Source organism: Eucalyptus grandis, chromosome 3 (genome assembly GCF_016545825.1).
Source record: "Eucalyptus grandis isolate ANBG69807.140 chromosome 3, ASM1654582v1, whole genome shotgun sequence".
Classification (NCBI taxonomy): domain Eukaryota; kingdom Viridiplantae; phylum Streptophyta; class Magnoliopsida; order Myrtales; family Myrtaceae; genus Eucalyptus; species Eucalyptus grandis.
The window spans coordinates 53,208,687-53,225,499 of record NC_052614.1 but is presented as its reverse complement, the minus strand read 5'-3'; the positions used below and the strand labels follow the sequence as shown (position 1 = coordinate 53,225,499).

The 16,813-nt window shown below is 39.2% G+C and overlaps 1 protein-coding gene across 7 annotated transcripts; it reads right to left on the bottom strand.

The window, feature by feature from the left end:
* Positions 1 to 1,174: 1,174 nt before the first annotated feature.
* On the bottom strand, positions 1,175 to 9,661 carry LOC104437715 (coiled-coil domain-containing protein 93). 7 transcript variants are annotated; one of them, XM_018871168.2, is made up of 11 exons: positions 9,407 to 9,661; positions 9,054 to 9,235; positions 8,798 to 8,881; positions 8,518 to 8,631; positions 8,088 to 8,267; positions 6,921 to 7,000; positions 4,234 to 4,273; positions 4,012 to 4,119; positions 3,512 to 3,592; positions 2,543 to 2,665; positions 1,175 to 1,648 (listed from the first exon to the last, which is right to left on the bottom strand). In XM_018871168.2, exons 2-11 carry the CDS (start codon positions 9,063 to 9,065, stop codon positions 1,556 to 1,558), a joined length of 915 nt encoding a protein of 304 aa, XP_018726713.2. In that variant the 5' UTR covers positions 9,066 to 9,235; positions 9,407 to 9,661; the 3' UTR covers positions 1,175 to 1,555. The 7 variants fall into 7 exon arrangements, with proteins under 7 accessions (XP_018726713.2, XP_018726714.2, XP_039166161.1 ...); XM_018871169.2 differs by having other exon boundaries at positions 8,798 to 8,863; positions 9,407 to 9,660; XM_039310227.1 differs by having other exon boundaries at positions 8,518 to 8,606; positions 8,798 to 8,886; positions 9,407 to 9,653.
* Between the last annotated feature and the right edge of the window lie 7,152 nt (positions 9,662 to 16,813).

Genomic DNA, 16,813 nt, shown 5'->3' with positions numbered 1-16,813 from the left:
TCTTTGTACTCTCCTCTTTCTTGTCCTTTTCTGGGGAGTTTGGAAGTGTCTGGCTCTGTGACTCCCTTCTACATGTCTTTTACTTTATTATATTCTGCTTTATTTTATGGTGGTGGGGGAAAGGCGATGCTATGTTGTCCTTTTCTGAGGATTTCCAAAGTCTTTTAACTTATTGACAACTAAGGAGACCTTAAAAAATGACATGTCATTAAAAGGACTCCACTTGCCCATGTGTCAGCCCTGAGTCAGGGGAAAATGCTATAAATATTTATTTTTGCCTAATTCTGTGGCCCACCCATAATTTGTCCTTTGTAAAGGAATTTCAAGAGCATCAAAAAGCAGCATCTAGAGAAGGTGCACATCTTATCATCCATGATTGGCATATTGCTCAGATATGGATGATTTCATTGTCTCTAATAACTACTCCATTATGTTGAGCACAGTTGTTTATGAAGCTCTAGGTCTTGATTGGTGCATGATAGACAAAACACTTTGCTCCTTAAATCAAGGACCATTTCAAAGGATGATGTGCAATACAGGAACGAATCTTGGCATGGATTGCGGTTCTTCTGAGCTAAATTAGGTAAAGAATATGCAGCCAAAAGAGGAAAATTAAAAATGCAATGAAAAAGCTCTCTTTTCATCTGTCATGTAGGGTGCACAACATGGCACTTGCATGTCCCCTAACACAATTCACAGTGTGTCTACAGAAGAAAACATATGCATATGATGGGATGTCAGGCTAACTGTCGTTAGTGTTGCCCCTATTGTCCTGATGCCAAAAGGCAACAGATGTACCAGGCTTAAAATATTCTAGTACAAAGACAAGTGAACAACAATCTCTTTAACCCTTTTGCAATAAGATATTTCTTTCATAATAGGACAAATCACCCCATCTTGACATGAGAAATTCAATTGCTAGCTAGCACCCTCTTCAAAATGTAATATAATATCAGATCAATGCAAATCCACAAAGATTTAAAACCCATAAACTAAAAGACGTCACAAGTAAAGATATTCTTATAATTTAGCTGGGTTTGGAATAAAAGACATGACTATTAGAAAGACCCAGAAGATTCATGTTGACCAATGGTTGAAGAGATGACTAGGAAAATGACGATCCAAAGATAGTCATCTTAGACGGATTATAGCATAAAGATTAGGAGAAGCAAATAAAAAATGTCCTAAAATAATCATGTTATAATTATCAAAGGTAAGAAAGGTTGTATCCAGATAATTTTACATCATTCAGAACCCGATAAATGGCTTTTGTGCTGGCTTTGAAAACCATACACGACAATTTAAGGCCTTGACCTAACATCAAAAGTAACTAAAGACTTATGTCGCTCCACATAATCTGCAATCATTTACCTGAACATGCTAAGTGGGACCCTCAATCCATGATGCCCCCACATTGAAGATTCTCAGGATGACCAGATGCACGTAGCCTCAATCCTGCATTGCATAGACTACTAGTTTCGTACGCAGGCATGTGGTACACAGGTCACGTGAATCATCTTGACCAAAGCTGCACCCTCATATTAGTTCCACAACTTCACAAACTTCCTATCACCTCGACTTCACATGGTGTAGCAGCATTTCTGGACCGAAGTTCACTCTTAAGTCTCTGGTTTCTCGTGATTTCCTCCTGGAAATCAGGTGTCTCAATTTAGGCTTTGGGTGAACCAACTATCGTAAGATCTTGAAGCAATGTACTAGACTAAGCTAATGTATAGCTAAGGATTAGGAAACTCGAACAGAACACAACTAACATAAACAAGATACGCACAATGGATTGGTATTGATTGGTGACAATAATTTAAAAAGAAAAATGCGTACGAGAATAGAAAATCTCTTTGCTGTAGGCTTATTTGTCATCACTCCATCCAGAAAGATCTACTAATTTTTCGAACATATGCCATTTATTCCATGGTTTCTCTAAATAAGCAATAAGAAAGAAGAGAGATCAGATTGTAATTAAATTAGTCAGCGCCAATTACCCAGTCGATAGAAGATTATAAAACAAGTGGCAATATAACTTGATTGCACCCTGACCATTAGTTCCTCAAGAGACTCCCTAGAAAATGGTAATCTGCATCCCTCTTTCTATACAGATCAAATTATCCCTGAACGCCACTAGGCCAAGAACCTTTTCCTCTTTTATTTGGAGCTACAATATTACTCGGACCCACCAAAAAGAAGTGAATTAACTACAAGGAAGGGACTAAGTGATTTTATAATGTCAACTTCACAGAGAGGTCCCAAAATAGGGCAAAACCATGGTAAAAAAGGATACGTCTGTAGAAAGATTGTTCATTTGTAGTGTCTGCCACTGTAAACAATGACCTCATAAATACTAAAAGGCAGTAATAACCTTCCATAACATCATCACAAGAACCACTGACTACGGGATCCGACTCTATACATATGAAAACAGAACACATTTGGCTTCCTTATATTTAAGAACACATTTCAGTGTGGGCACGAAGATGAGGAAGAACAGTGTACTTTAGTTAGTAACTGTTCTGGCGCAAGTGGTTACCTGAAGAGCTCTTAACAGACTAGAACTGCGCCTCTGACTAGCTGCTGCTGCCGCATACTTCTCCCTGAGTGTATTGCAGACTCTCTGATCAGCCTGGATCCCCTCTTGCACTTTCTGTAGCTTCTGCATAACAACACAATCTGTCTGTGCTGCCTAATACAAAAAAACTGCTAAAGGCAAAAAGAAATAAAACTGATTTATAGCTTTCTCCATGCTTTTGAGAAAGTTTGTCATGGGCCTCATTTTACAACACATAGTTAAAGCGTCTAAGACTGACATATCTCAGGCTCAGCCAACCCAAAAGTCTTCCAACACCCAAGATATCAAAAATGTTCTCAAAATTTTCATCATGCCTGTAGAGCTCTCCCAATGGGCACCAGAAAATATATAAAAGTAGTAACTGGAGAAAGTTGTATTAGTAGATGTGTAAGTCAATTGACAAACAATCGCAATTAGCTGGGTGCTCTAAGAGACCCAAACACGAACATAAGGATAAAGATCAATTGATGAACAGAGTACCAAAACTAAAAAGAAACATATTAGCACCAATTATCTTTCTTCCCACTAAAGATTAGATGGAAAAAGTTCTACCAAGAAACTGTCTATTTATGCATGTTGACATCCCGAAATATCTTCTTTTAAATAATAAGGCATCCAACCCTATACAGGAGACAGAGAAGACGTAGACGTGTAGAGATGTTCAAAGAGAGGTGACAAGAATGAACCAGCAAGAAAATGAAACTGAAAGATGGCAACAGCAATCTCTTTTATTTTCTGAAAACACAACCATAGAACGTTCAGCACAAGACCGATTGTTTAATTGTCACTTAGCTGAAGATACAACAATGATGAATAGTTCGTAAAAATTGCACATGGGACTGTATAATCCGTGTTACAACTTCATGCAGTGAAATTATTTCTAAGCCAAGCCGGAGGAGGAGAAGGCACAAAGTTTGTATATAATGTTACCTGTTTTATGCCCTTCAGAATTCCTTCCATGGAATCAATAAGTTTCAGGCGACCAGCAGTATCACTTATGGCATCTTGAAACTGAATGGAATTATAAACAAAATAGTTTCAGGGAAGATAAAACAGTTAAAAAGCTGATGACCAACAAAAGCTTATGTTCGTGATATAAACCATTAGAAAGAGTAAGTAAAACCATGTTTAAGAGGAACTTCACTGGAAGTTTCTAACACAGTATATGCAGTCATAACTTCCTTTAGAATTCTAATACTAATTAAGGGCTTTGCTAAAAGAGAAATCTGTGGGGGCCCATGAGCCCTTTCAAAATGAATTTCACTGCACCTAGATACTTCTCGCTTGAGGCAACGTTCATGAGACTCAAAGAAAGAAGAGAAGATAGCTGGTAAAATAGAATGATTACAGGAGAGGACATGGGGAGCACTTCAGAAGATGAGGGGGAACTGACAAATATTAATCAAGATCTTCAAGTGATTATGTTATACCTGGGAATTTAGCGAATTCAATAATGATGTTTCCTTCAGCATTAGCTCTTTAAGCTCCAAAAGTGCATTATATGTTGCATAGTATTTACGTGTTTGTCTATGAATTTCCTGTAAATTAACAAACAAAAGGAATTGTAATTGCAGTGTCAGCACTAAGAATAGTTATACCAATATAATGTACAAGATACATAGAAGCAAAGCCTCAAAAAATGAACTCCTCACCTCAATATTCATATTCAACTCAGAAAAGCGGCGTTCATACCTGCAAAGAGCACTTTGATTACCAATCCCTAAAGAACATACTCTCATACTGAGGGAAGAAGTTTACCCTTAAACCATACCCAGATTGATCCACTCTGATAGTTAAAACTTAAACCGCATTAACAATGCCCAGCACAGAAAATTTGTTTCAGGAGGGAATTAGGAAGCAAATCATCATGTGAACAGGATCAACTATCTAAAGTTAACAAGTAGTAGAAATACTTAAGAGGAGAAGAGAAGGCCCAAAATCCTCCTGTAAGAACTTAAACATTAAAACCATGCCGTCATTTAACAGCTTAAACTTTTAAAACAGTTAGCAACAGTTCCATAAAATCTTTAATGGCAGCGGAACATCAAGTTTTGAGTTCAAATCTTTCCAGGCCTTTATTTACTTCCCATACTATATATTTACATGCTTTAATGTTGTGTCAAAATCCAGCCTATGCGCGAGTAGGGGCGTTGAATTCTTTAAATATTAATACCACACCTTCATCCAACAATCTAATCATTTAAAACTATTGACAGTGGTTCCACAAAATCTTTTACAACCTATGATGTTTGGCATTGCTGGGGAGATTGTAAGGAGAGACAAAATTAAGTTGGTAATTTTGAGCATAAAAAAGCAATTTCAGCAGGTTGACAAGGACCAAGTCTCAAAAAAAAAAAAAAATTAAAAAAAATAATGTATTTGTACCTAGGGGACAAAAATGGCCCCAATTTGAATGTTTCAAAAACAAATCCCGTGCTCTTACTCAGGGAACAAAAAGGGTCACCATTGTATTTTCCACACCAGTGATCCTATGAGGCAGTTGACATAAGATGCCATTTACAAGACATGCCAACATGGCACTTTTTCAGATTAAAGATTTTTAAACTAAAAAAATGATATTTATTTAAGATTAAAGGAAAAGAAAGGCAAACGGATGTAGAATGAGATAGGGAAGGGGGTGGACCGGCAGCGGTGGTCGATACTACCCTTGAGGCTAGTGTCAACCGCAACATGTCACGCAAAAATGTCTTGGCTTAATTTTATACTGAATAACTAAATCCGGGAGGTTCATAATGGCTCTAGATGAGTGCAAAAAGGTCGCGAGAGCAGTCAATTGATGGAGCAGAATGGTTGCCATGGGTACAAGGGCAAGCAAAGAGGTGACAATTAGGGTGCCCAGTGTTCCATCAAGAGTGGTCTCAGCTCGATGATCCAAATGTTCCATTAACAGACACTTACAATTTGTTTGTAAAATTTATCAAGCAGAACTGTCAAATATTCAGCCTCCATCTACACCCAACCCCAAGCACCAATGGCGCCTCTCTCTGCAGTCGCCTTTGACTACTCTGTCCTATGGCCAAATGACAATGGTGTCAACTAATTATGTCAACGAGAGACGTTGTTGCAGCCAATGCCGACCTCAAGGATGGCATCGGCCACTGCCACTGGCCACTCCCCCTTCCCCTCGCTCCTCTTCTATGTTAACTGGTTTTTTTTCTTTTAATGTTAAGTGAAAATTATTTTTTAGCTTAAAAAATATTTAATCTTTAATTTTAAAAAATTAGAAAGTGATGAATCAGCATGACACATAAGCATCATTAACCACATCGCTGCCATGAATGATTGCGTGAACGGAAAATACAACGATGGCCCTTTCATACCCTCAAGTAAGGGTTCATGATATTTGTTTTGGACATTTAAAAAAGTGGGGCCATTTTTGTCCCCCAATATAAGTATGTGATTTTTTATGTCTACATCTGTAGTGCAGATGTAGACATAAAAAATCATAAATGTTAAGAGTATGAAAAAGTGGTAATGTTAGAGTTATGATAATAAACCAATCATGTTTTCATTTAATAGTTTAAACTTTTAAAACAGTTGATACTAATATTACAATTTTCAAAAATTTGAGTAACCTCTCCACAAAATCTCTCACATCTTCTACTTTGTCAGCAAAATAGTTTTTTAGCTTGACAATAATTGGACATAAGGCAAGCCTGTTTGTCAATAAAAGTTCCAGAATCCTTTAACGTGAATATATATGAAGCACTTCCTGTAACCCACATCACTCCTATAGTTTCATCCCTAGATTATGTCTAAATCACAATTTTAAGGTCCCTTACTGGTAGGATCAGTTAACTTGTTGGGATTAATGTTTTCTTTAGATAGTTGGTAATCCAATGCATGCCTGTTGACGATTCAATTTAAGTATTTCATCTCACCACTGCCAGTAGTTTGATCTACATGTCTCATCAGTGCAGGATCCCATAGCTTAATTCCCATTTTCATGTTAGAGCATTACTAATTACACTCAAGAAGAAGAACAAGAAGAAAACTAGAGTTTGGATCTTCAATTAGACAGGAAAAGAACAACTAAGGAGAAAAGACTAGATGTGTTGGAGCACCAGCACTCACTATATCAATTTATAACCCATATTATGATTTTGACACAGACTACAAATGCTCAGTAAAGAAAATACCTGTTGCGGGCACCAGAGTAAGGACTAGGAAATGATAAAACTAGTCTATGGAATCAAGACAATGAAATCAGGAGCCAAAAGAAAATTGAAAAATCTGGGTGATAAAAGTAGACCAGCTCATCATAGATTCTAGAGAAATCTAAAAGACAAAATTAGGGCAAGGGAGAGAGAGAACATACTGAATGAGTTCCGATTGGGAAGGCACATCTTCAAGTTGCCGCTTTACAGACAATACCATCCTCAGTCTAGCCGCTAGGTCCTACCATCAGGAATACATTGCACCATAAATGAGAATTGCAGGACAAAATATGCTCAAAAGGTATGACAGCTAAGCTATATCTTTAGACCAAATAAAATCAGGCATGCAGCAGCAAGTCATTTGTATTGCATTCTGCAAAAGAAATCATAACAAAAATAATATCCACTTGAAAAAATTCAGCACTCAAAGCTTGCCAGCCAAAATTGGGCCCAAGGCCGAAGGATATTAAATTGCTCTACTGCACACAGAGAGAAATGCCACACCTTGGTCAATGGCAGCAGTTTACTGGATAGACGTCAGAATCAAATCATGAAAGATTTAAAATCCCAAGACAAATTTTACCCAATTGATACACCATTATTTTCTTTAATCATAAAGATTGCAGTCTTGTAAGAAAATTTGCATGCACCGTTATAACAACATGAACATAAAATCAAAGAAGAGATCTTGACCAAAATCTTATGACAGGATGAGATTCAATTAGAGCCATCCAATGTCAAATTCCAAAGGTAGACCAAATTGAGTTCACAACAAGCAGAGAGGATAAGCAGTGAATTGCACTAGCTAATTAGCAATTCATCTCAAACACTATTTGTCCCATCCATTGAACTAAAGAAAGGGCCCCCAAGAGAAGAGAACTTCCATTATGTTTCTGCTCATTATAATCCGTACAAGTTACAAAGGGATGGCAGAAGAAAGCATCAGCCAAAATTCTTTCGCAGAAAATATGAACATGAACACACAGTAATATAACAACTCCTTGGCTGACATAGAAAAAAAGGACATCAGAATCCCAGCAAAAACTACCTGTTCTCAACAAGATCCTTATATTGCTATCATTGTGATTCGGACCTGCAGTACATTTCAATTCATATATGGACCATCATGATGGATTACCATTGACTAGCCTCTATTGTGCTCAATCATTGACTAATCACCATGACTCAAACATGTTGATCAGCGACCCAAAAAAAAATTGTGTTGATCAGATCTATGCAGAAATTATGGATTGGTGACATTCTGGCCGTGGACCAAAATATACAATCAAATGACATAAGTCCTCAAGGGTAGTAATAAGACCCAATACCTTCTTCGCAAGGTGCAACTTTTCCAGTGATTTGCTAATACAATGGTCTAAATCATCATGGAGACTCTTGCTATCACAGTTGTTGGATATTTTCTCCTCCAAGTGAATAATCTTGGCTTCCAAATCTGATTTCTTTGCAGTGTGATCAGATTGGCAATCCAATTCTTTCTTTTCCAAGACCTGCAGCCATTCCCATTGCATAAATGTAAAAATGGGAGCAAAAGACTATTGGGGAAAAAAGGTAAAAATAAGGATCTACACATGATAGATGATGAGAGAATATGGAAGGACATCCACATGCTGGCCAAACCCCAGAAAATAAAAATTGACATTGATTCGAGGCTAAATTAGCAGTTGGTCCAGGAACAAATGCATTAGCATCAAAAAATGGTTTAGAGACATGTCCACATAGTAGAGGGAGAATATCCACCTTCAGTGACTTCATGAGCAACATTAATCGGTGAACCACAGAATCGACTTTTGCTGCCCTGATTTTCTCGTGTAAGAGTTGCATCTCTTCTAAAATATACATTCTCATCAGCTTCTGGCCAGGAGAAGAAGAAAACTAAAGTTACCACTACATGAATCTAGCTACCATAGGAAACAGAGAGAAGAGCTTCTGCCTTTTCAAGAAAGTACTCCTAAATAAGTGTTAATCTCTTGCAAGAATCCGAATTAATGAGCTCCAACCGTTATATCATCTCACCAACCTTGTCCTCTGGATCGCTGTATCTAGATTCAAAAGTAGTTCTTGCAGCACCTAATCCACCATCAAGCTGCCAAAGAGTATTTTCCTGATCTTTAGCAAAAAGTCCTATGTGAGAATTATGGGTGTCTCTAGAGCAAAGATGGCATGATCTTAGTAGCAAGAGTGATTCAATTTACAACAAAAAGAAGCCACATTAGCATGTAAAGATGCAAAACTAGTTCAGAACCATGGCACCGCACCAATTAGCCAAAACTCACCTCATCCCCCATAACTCCAACACAGGTACAAATATGATTGACAAGCCACCGTGCAACAGGATACACGCTTCCAACTTCGAGACTGTAAATGTCCGAAGCTTGCAGAGGGTGCGGGCAGTTTAACAATTTTAAAGCTTCTTCAACACCATTTTAAAGCTTCTTCAACACCATGGCTAGCTTCCCTGAATACCAATAACAGAAGCCATAAATGCAATTGGAAAAAGTTCAATCTGAATACCCATTTACCCTGTGACATAATTGTAAACGGAGGGCAACATAAACTACATCGAGGCGACTCCCCGAAAAGAAACTAATTTACTTGAGCAAGAAAGACAGGATTTTTGGCAAAATACCCAAGCAGCCATTGGTCAAGACTCGAGCTTTCCTCAGAACTCATATCAAAGAAAGGAATGCATGCTCTCTAACAATCAAACAACCTCAGAACACAGGGCGCAAACTTCATTCTGAGCAGTGATATGACGTGAAACTCAAGAGGGTTCACCAACCCATGTAGTGTCACTGCCATCAATGATCAACCCACTAAACGAACGAACGGATCAGACAAAGAAACGTCCTTTCTTCCATCTCTCGCCATGAATGTCAACAGAGGGAGCTGTAAATCAAACTGGAAATGCAAGAAGCAATGCGCCCACGGTAGAGAGAGAGAGAGAGAGAGAGAGAGAGAGATTGCCTGATGTTATCTTGAGTTAGAGTTTCAGGAGAGGGGAGGCTGAGCTCGGGATCGACGTCGCCGATGCACCGGGACAGTCCGGCGACGAGCGCGGCGACGTCCGGCGGGTGGCGACGCCGTGTCGCGCCGAGATCGATCGATTCGAGGAGACCGATGACAGGCGTCAGCTGACTCGGGGAATCGGACGGTGGATCGGCCATCTCAGAGTCGGACCCGCTTTTCTGCCGTCAGATCTTCTCTTTATTGTATTCCTGAAAAAAAAAAAGGGATAAATTGGGCTATAGTTTCCTACTGATTTTTCAATCTATATAACAATTCGGCGCAAATGATTTTTATTTTTTTGAGTTAATGAAGCTTTAAGCTTCAAATAAAAATGGAATCCCGTTTTTTTTTTGGGCATCTGTTTTCGGAGATTAATCGACCAAATTGAATCTCTACAAATTTCTTAAATAAATTTGGGTTAAGCTAAAAATCAAATAATTTATACTTGATCAAAGCTCAATCAAGATCGATGTCATTTCCATTATTTACTTCAATTTATAAATGAGTCCTAGAGATATCGAAAATAATCAAATCTTGTATTCCTTAATAGTTCATGAAATTTAGTATGATGTGTAATAATTTTTAATTCATTTAATTCGGTCCTTGAATTATCTCTAAATATTTGATTACAAATTCCATCAAACAATGAGAAAGTGACCACAAGCCCTTGAATGATTGTGAAATATTCAATTAGATCCCTAATTAACAACGAAATGCACAATCTAATTCTCAAAACTCATCATTTATTGAGCCTCGTCGTCGACTTTCCATAACAAAGTCAAATCAATTCTTCAAAACTTTTTCACATATATTCAAAATTACACTATTATTCGGATTTTAAAATATCTTTTCAACAATAAGTATAGTGGTAAAAGTAAAACCTCATTTCAAATTGTATCGAGTTATCTAAGTATTTTCATAACTATATTTAAGAATGATATCAACTTATCTATATACTCGTACATATATGTTTCTAACATTTTAGATAGATAAAAATTCTCGGCTTTTGTTTTCCGTGTTCTCTTTGTTTCAAAGAAAAACCCTTCATTGCCCAACACAAACGCATGATCTCTGTCACAAATAATAGAGGAACACAGCAGATCGACTTGACATCATTGGACCAGACCTCTCCGATAATGTACTACGGTCAACCCACCACATGCATAACCTGCTCGGTCGGCACAGTTAGTAAAGATTCAAGAACCTCCGGGCAGCACAGCGGGTTGAGGAGACGGTCGATGTATTATGCACTTCGCTAGGCGGGAGCGAGAATGGAACTTGCAAGATGAGGACCGTAATGCAGCAAAGGATCGTTGCCGTAAATGATACAACGAAAGGCAATGTAATGGCAGGAAAGTCACAAAAATAAACAGTTCCGACCAAACCAGAGGCAGGCGGGCGTGCGCCCGCAATGAGAGAGACAGAGAGATTCAAGCCCAGGTTGGCATGTTTATCTTCATCATGTTTCTGTGTCCTGGCCCCATGAAGAGCATAGAACTGGGGGAGAATTTGATATCACCATGAGAACAGCATTTCAGACGAGCAACGCACACTTGCAAATTGCCATTAGTTCCGCTGAAAACAAGTTACATCTACAGCAGCTTCTAGCATTTTCACTCCACAGCAATACAATACATAGTACCACTATGTATCTATGAATACGAGGCGTGCCGACGGTGCATTCACCGCATCATGCAAAACATGTTTACTATAGCAATTTAGTAGTACGCCTTAATTGCTACATATGCATACACAGTTATTACAAGAAAAGAGTTCTTGCCTCTCAACATGTCAACCACATTTTTCGCACGGTAAATGTTGCTGTACTTCAAAGGCTATAACTCTCGTATGAAAGCCTCCATATCATAATCACCCAGAAGATGGAATCACCAGAGAGAGGTACTATCTCTGAATCTCAGATTCCGTATTATCCGTGTGCGGTTATTCATCTATCCAAGGAAGGTAATACCTGAATAAGGGCTACAGCAGGGGAATACTTTTTTAGTAGACCTCATAACCAATTTCCTTTCCTTCACCCATTCTAGAGTTGATGGATCCATTTGTTTTCTATGGATCTAACCAAAACATATTTCATTCCATGTCAATCTCTTAATAGCTAAGAAATGGGAGGGTTCCTTGAAATATGTTTCTTTTTACCTCTAAGGATGCTCGTAACAAAATTTCTGGAATAGAAATTAATTTCTTGCTAGAAATTGATTTACATAGACGAGTTTCTCAGCAAAAAAAATACGTTTGATAAGATTTAGAATTTTTATTTCTAGAGGAAAAATTCGTTTAATAAAAGAACAAAATTTCTATTTCTAAGAGTGGCGACGGCTGGCATTTGATGGCCGGAGTGTGACATCTGGCGATCATTGTCCGGCATTTAGTGATCAACGACGGGTGGTCAGAGTCCGGCATCCAATGGCCAACATCCGAAGTCCAGCGTCCAGCATCTAACGTCTAGAGTCTGGCACTCGGCATTCGGCGTCTAGCGACCAGTGGTGGGTTGCCAACAGCCAAAGGTTGGTGACCAACGACGGGTGGCCAAGCCGGAGTTCGGCAACTGACGGCAGGGGGCCAACAGTCGGAGTCCGGAGACCGACGGCAGGTGGCCAACAGCCGAAGTCCAGTAGCCAGTGACCGGTAGCTAGCGAAGGGTGGCCAACGGCGGAAGTCCGATGGCCGATGGTGACGGCGGGGGACATTTGGTGGTCAATGGTGGGCCTCCGGTGTCCAATGGTTGGCGATGAGTGGCCAACGACCGATGGGTGTCCAACATTCAGCAGCCGATGGTCAACGATGGGTGGTTGGAGTCCGGTGGCTAACAACCGGCCTTCAATGGCTAGCGGTCAGTGGTGAGCAGCTAATTGCCGAGGTCGGTGGCGAGTGGCCTACAACTAGCGGCGGGCGTTCGGCATCCCACGAGCGGTGGGTGGGTGATGAGCGATGATGAGAGTAAACAATGAATAAATTTTTGATTTCTCATTTCTGTTCAAGAAATAAAAAAGCTAAAAGTTTTAACTTTTAATTTCTACTCCAAATCTATTTCTGAAATAGAAATCTGTTCCAGAAATAGAAAAATGAAATTGTATTATCAAATTGATTTATGTTCCAAACATGTTCTGGAGAATAGAGAAATATCGAAATAGAAATATTGTCATGTGCACTCTAAGTTGATGAGAATGAGAATGAAACCGACAATGAGAATTTCAATCTGACCAAAAAATTAAATGACATCAAAGTTCGAGTAAGAGAGACATGGCATAAGTACCAAAGGAAAGAAGACGGCAATTATTGATGTAGCGTCCTACCTGAGAACATTTCCTTCTCCAAGGAAAGGCCAAACATTACATGTCACTGCAGCATTCGCACAAAGATTCAACTTGACAAAAGAAGTCATCACCCGATGTACAACAACAATAAATGTCACAAAGTTAAATCCCATCGCTCGTGATAAGCTCTAAATTAGTATCAGGGAGACGACACCAACCGGGTGTACTGACGCAACTGATACGGGACAAGATGCATGCACTTTGATGGGAACGGCGAATTCAGTCTTACAATCTGAGTGCATAGGACAAATACCTAGGGATGCCAAAGTATCACTTCCACAGCTTCAGTGTCTTGTCGAGACTAGCTGAAGCAACCAAGCCTGTCACATTTGATACTGCCAATGCTGAAATTAGTCCCTCATGAGCCGGTAAAGCCATTGTCTTGTTCTCGGCCATATTCCAAACCTCCAGGGTCTGCAGAGAATTTTCGATTAGCTTAGACCAAAGCACAGTTAACCCAAGATCTTATGGGGCAATAGAAGTCTAAAGAGTCTATTCACATGACTTGTACTTTTAGTCATGGCACATAGCTTTTTCTGTTCCATGGCTCTTGTAGAGCCTGCTTCAGAAGCTATGGTTCTGAAATTGCCAATTAACCAGCCTTCGCTACTTCAAAGGATAGTGAGAAAGCCGCCTGATTTGTATTAGACAATCAATTAATATTTTAGAAACTCATGAGCCGGATTAGCATCCCAAGAAGCTTGCTAGAAATTTCTTATATAATCCTAAGAATTCACAAGATTTGGGAACATCTAAACATGGACTTATATCGTACTTCCCCTAGGTATGGAGCTAGAATTCACATTAAAATGCTAAAATAAATAATTCAAACATGCCACTTACCTCGTAGCAGCCAATCACCAAAAGTGAAGGAGAAGTTGGGTGGAACACGCAGGAGTAGAACTTGTTTCCATTGCAGCTCAATTCACGTACACAGTCCCATTCACTACCAGACCCAACTGACAGATGCAAGTAACTCGCCGGTAGAATCCCAGCACACATAATAAATTGACTTAGTATGCCCCTGTTATCAAAATTCAGATTCATGCAGGAACCATCAACACGTTACGAAAAGCAGGAACCAAAAAGAATAAAGGTACTAATTGTTACTATCCCAAAGGCTAGAAAGGCCAACTTGAATTAAAAGGCCATGCAATTGAATGAGTACCAATTTCAATAAGGATAAAATGCTCTGAAAGATGACATACACCTTGAAACTAATCGCCTCATTAAAATAGCATCCGTAAATGTTGACACGCATGAATGTTATATACTTAGACACAGCAGATAAAAAGATGACAAGCTTAGATGACCAACTTTTTTCCTAATGTCATTTGTCAACTGGATTGAGCCTCAAACCTAGACCTGGGAAAATGCTACTTTATTAAGGCAAGTTGACTCAGATATATCCAGCAAGCCAATAGGTTCACCAATACACCCTAGCATAAAAAACAAAATATCTCCCATCGCAACAGTAAGATTTTGGCAGAGACATGAAATAATAGCTTTTCTTCTAATGCTAAGAGAAACAAAACATATTGTCATTTCAAATTTCAACACAATAACAGAGCATGAGCTACAGCCATCAGTAGCAAGCTGTTCAATGGCACAAAATCTGGAAAGGTAGTTGCAGATCCAAGAGGAATGACAACATTCAATCATTCCTACTAGAGTAAGACACTCATTCACTCAGCAACAATATCCCCTTTTGACTAGACCGAATAAAAAGGAAGAAGTTACTAAAAATTCAACCTGCAAAGTTTGCCTGCACGCTTGTGTCTCTACATCCAACATAGATACAACATTATCTGCAGCTGCAGCAAGATACCTTCCGAGGCATGGTTGGAATCTCAAATGGTCTGTGCCACCCTGATTCACAAGCAACATAAGTTATATGTTTTTACAGAACCGAGATGCACTTGATGCACCATCTCATTAAAACCCACAAGGAACAACACGATTAGCATGGTAATTCATATTGATTTGTATCCTGAATACCCTCAAACAGCTGCTGTTATTAATGCTCCAGTATCTCATCTCACCATCCCCATCGCAAGAGCAGATATGATCATCTTTATTTGAGTGGAAATCCAGAGACATAACACCAGAAGAACGCCCCATAAAAGTCCAAAGAGAATAACAAGCCTGAAATGAACAAATGATCCATTGATGATACCACATGCACACTGACATTAAACATAAAGCCAACAAAAGTGAAGCTAAATGCATACTACCACTAGGGAACAAAATGGAGACAGTTAAATAAATCTTAGCAAGGTCACATGCGAATTTGCCCTCTACATTGACCAACAACTACCGACACAGGAAACTCTTAAAACATGAACATTATCAGGGTAAAATGAAGGAACCTCGACATTGAGCTTCCAAAAGAATGCATAAAAGCCAAGAAGGATAAATACAATCCTAATAGTTACAGACATCATTTCATATAAAAGCCACACAACAAATGCCACAAAAGGCTGCACTCGAAAAACAGCAATTCATTGAGCTCCGAAGAGAATGCTTTCAAAATGATCTATGAAGGAAGTAGCCAAATCTACACTTGATCATTATCACAAGAGAGTGCCCATGGCAGAATTTATCAATACCAGCAGGCTCTGGAATTCCGGCTTCAAGGGTAATAAGAGGAGACAATCATCTCATGTAAGCAAGTGTTGGAATTCAGAGGACTTGACATTTTGAAGCAACTCTCTAGGTTGTAAACAAGAGTCGGATTGCATAACCCTTCACATGGACATTTAAGCGATATATTCATAATATCGACTCAATATAATATATGTTCCCAAATTTTCAATGTTCAGATTTTAAAACAATGGCAACTCCTATTAGGGCTATGAGCCTAAAAGCGATCACAAACTCATTTCTATTGAAGGATTGGGGATGGCCTCTCTCCTTCTCTTTGGTTTGCCAACTAGCACCCTAGGGGTCCCTGAACTTAATCTTTTCAGATTTCATCATCTATAGTTCCGGGCTTTCTAGGCAAGCAATAGTGGTTGATCTTTTCTCTTTTGCTAGGCAGCCTCTCAGGTTGGTGCTTCAATCGTGGGATCACCCACTCCCGAGCCTCTCTTAGAACTCAGATTGCTTTTGTTAGAGGGAGAGTTCATCAGGCCGGTTCACTGTTGCATTGGCTTGGGAGACCTTCAGGTGGAAGAGGACTCAAGTCCATTGGCATGCGTTTGTCTGGAAAAATGCAATTACACCACGGTATCAAGTAAACCTTTGGCTTATGGCCAAGCGCGGGCTACCCACCCAGACGCTTTTATTGTCTCATGGAAGAATTGATAGTGGTGCTTGTGCCTTCTGCAATGATGTGCCGGATTCTATCGACCATTTATTTTTTGGTCGTCGTGTTGTGGCTGGGGTTGCCTTCTTTTGGGCGGCTAAATGCAATCTTCCTTGACATAACAGGTCTTGAGAGGAGAACTTCGTTGGGTCACCACCTTGCTGATGGGAAAGGAATTTTATAAGTGCATAGCTCGTTTTTCCTTTGGAGCACTATGTCATATTATTTGGAAAAACATGAACAACATTCTTTTTAGAGAATAGCCTCTTGCTGTCCCGGCTATGAAGAACCATCTTCTTAAAGTGATCAGAGACAAGGCGATCACTTTTAGAAACGTTGAAGATAACTGAATAGAAGACTATAGCAAAGCTGGGGCATTGACCCA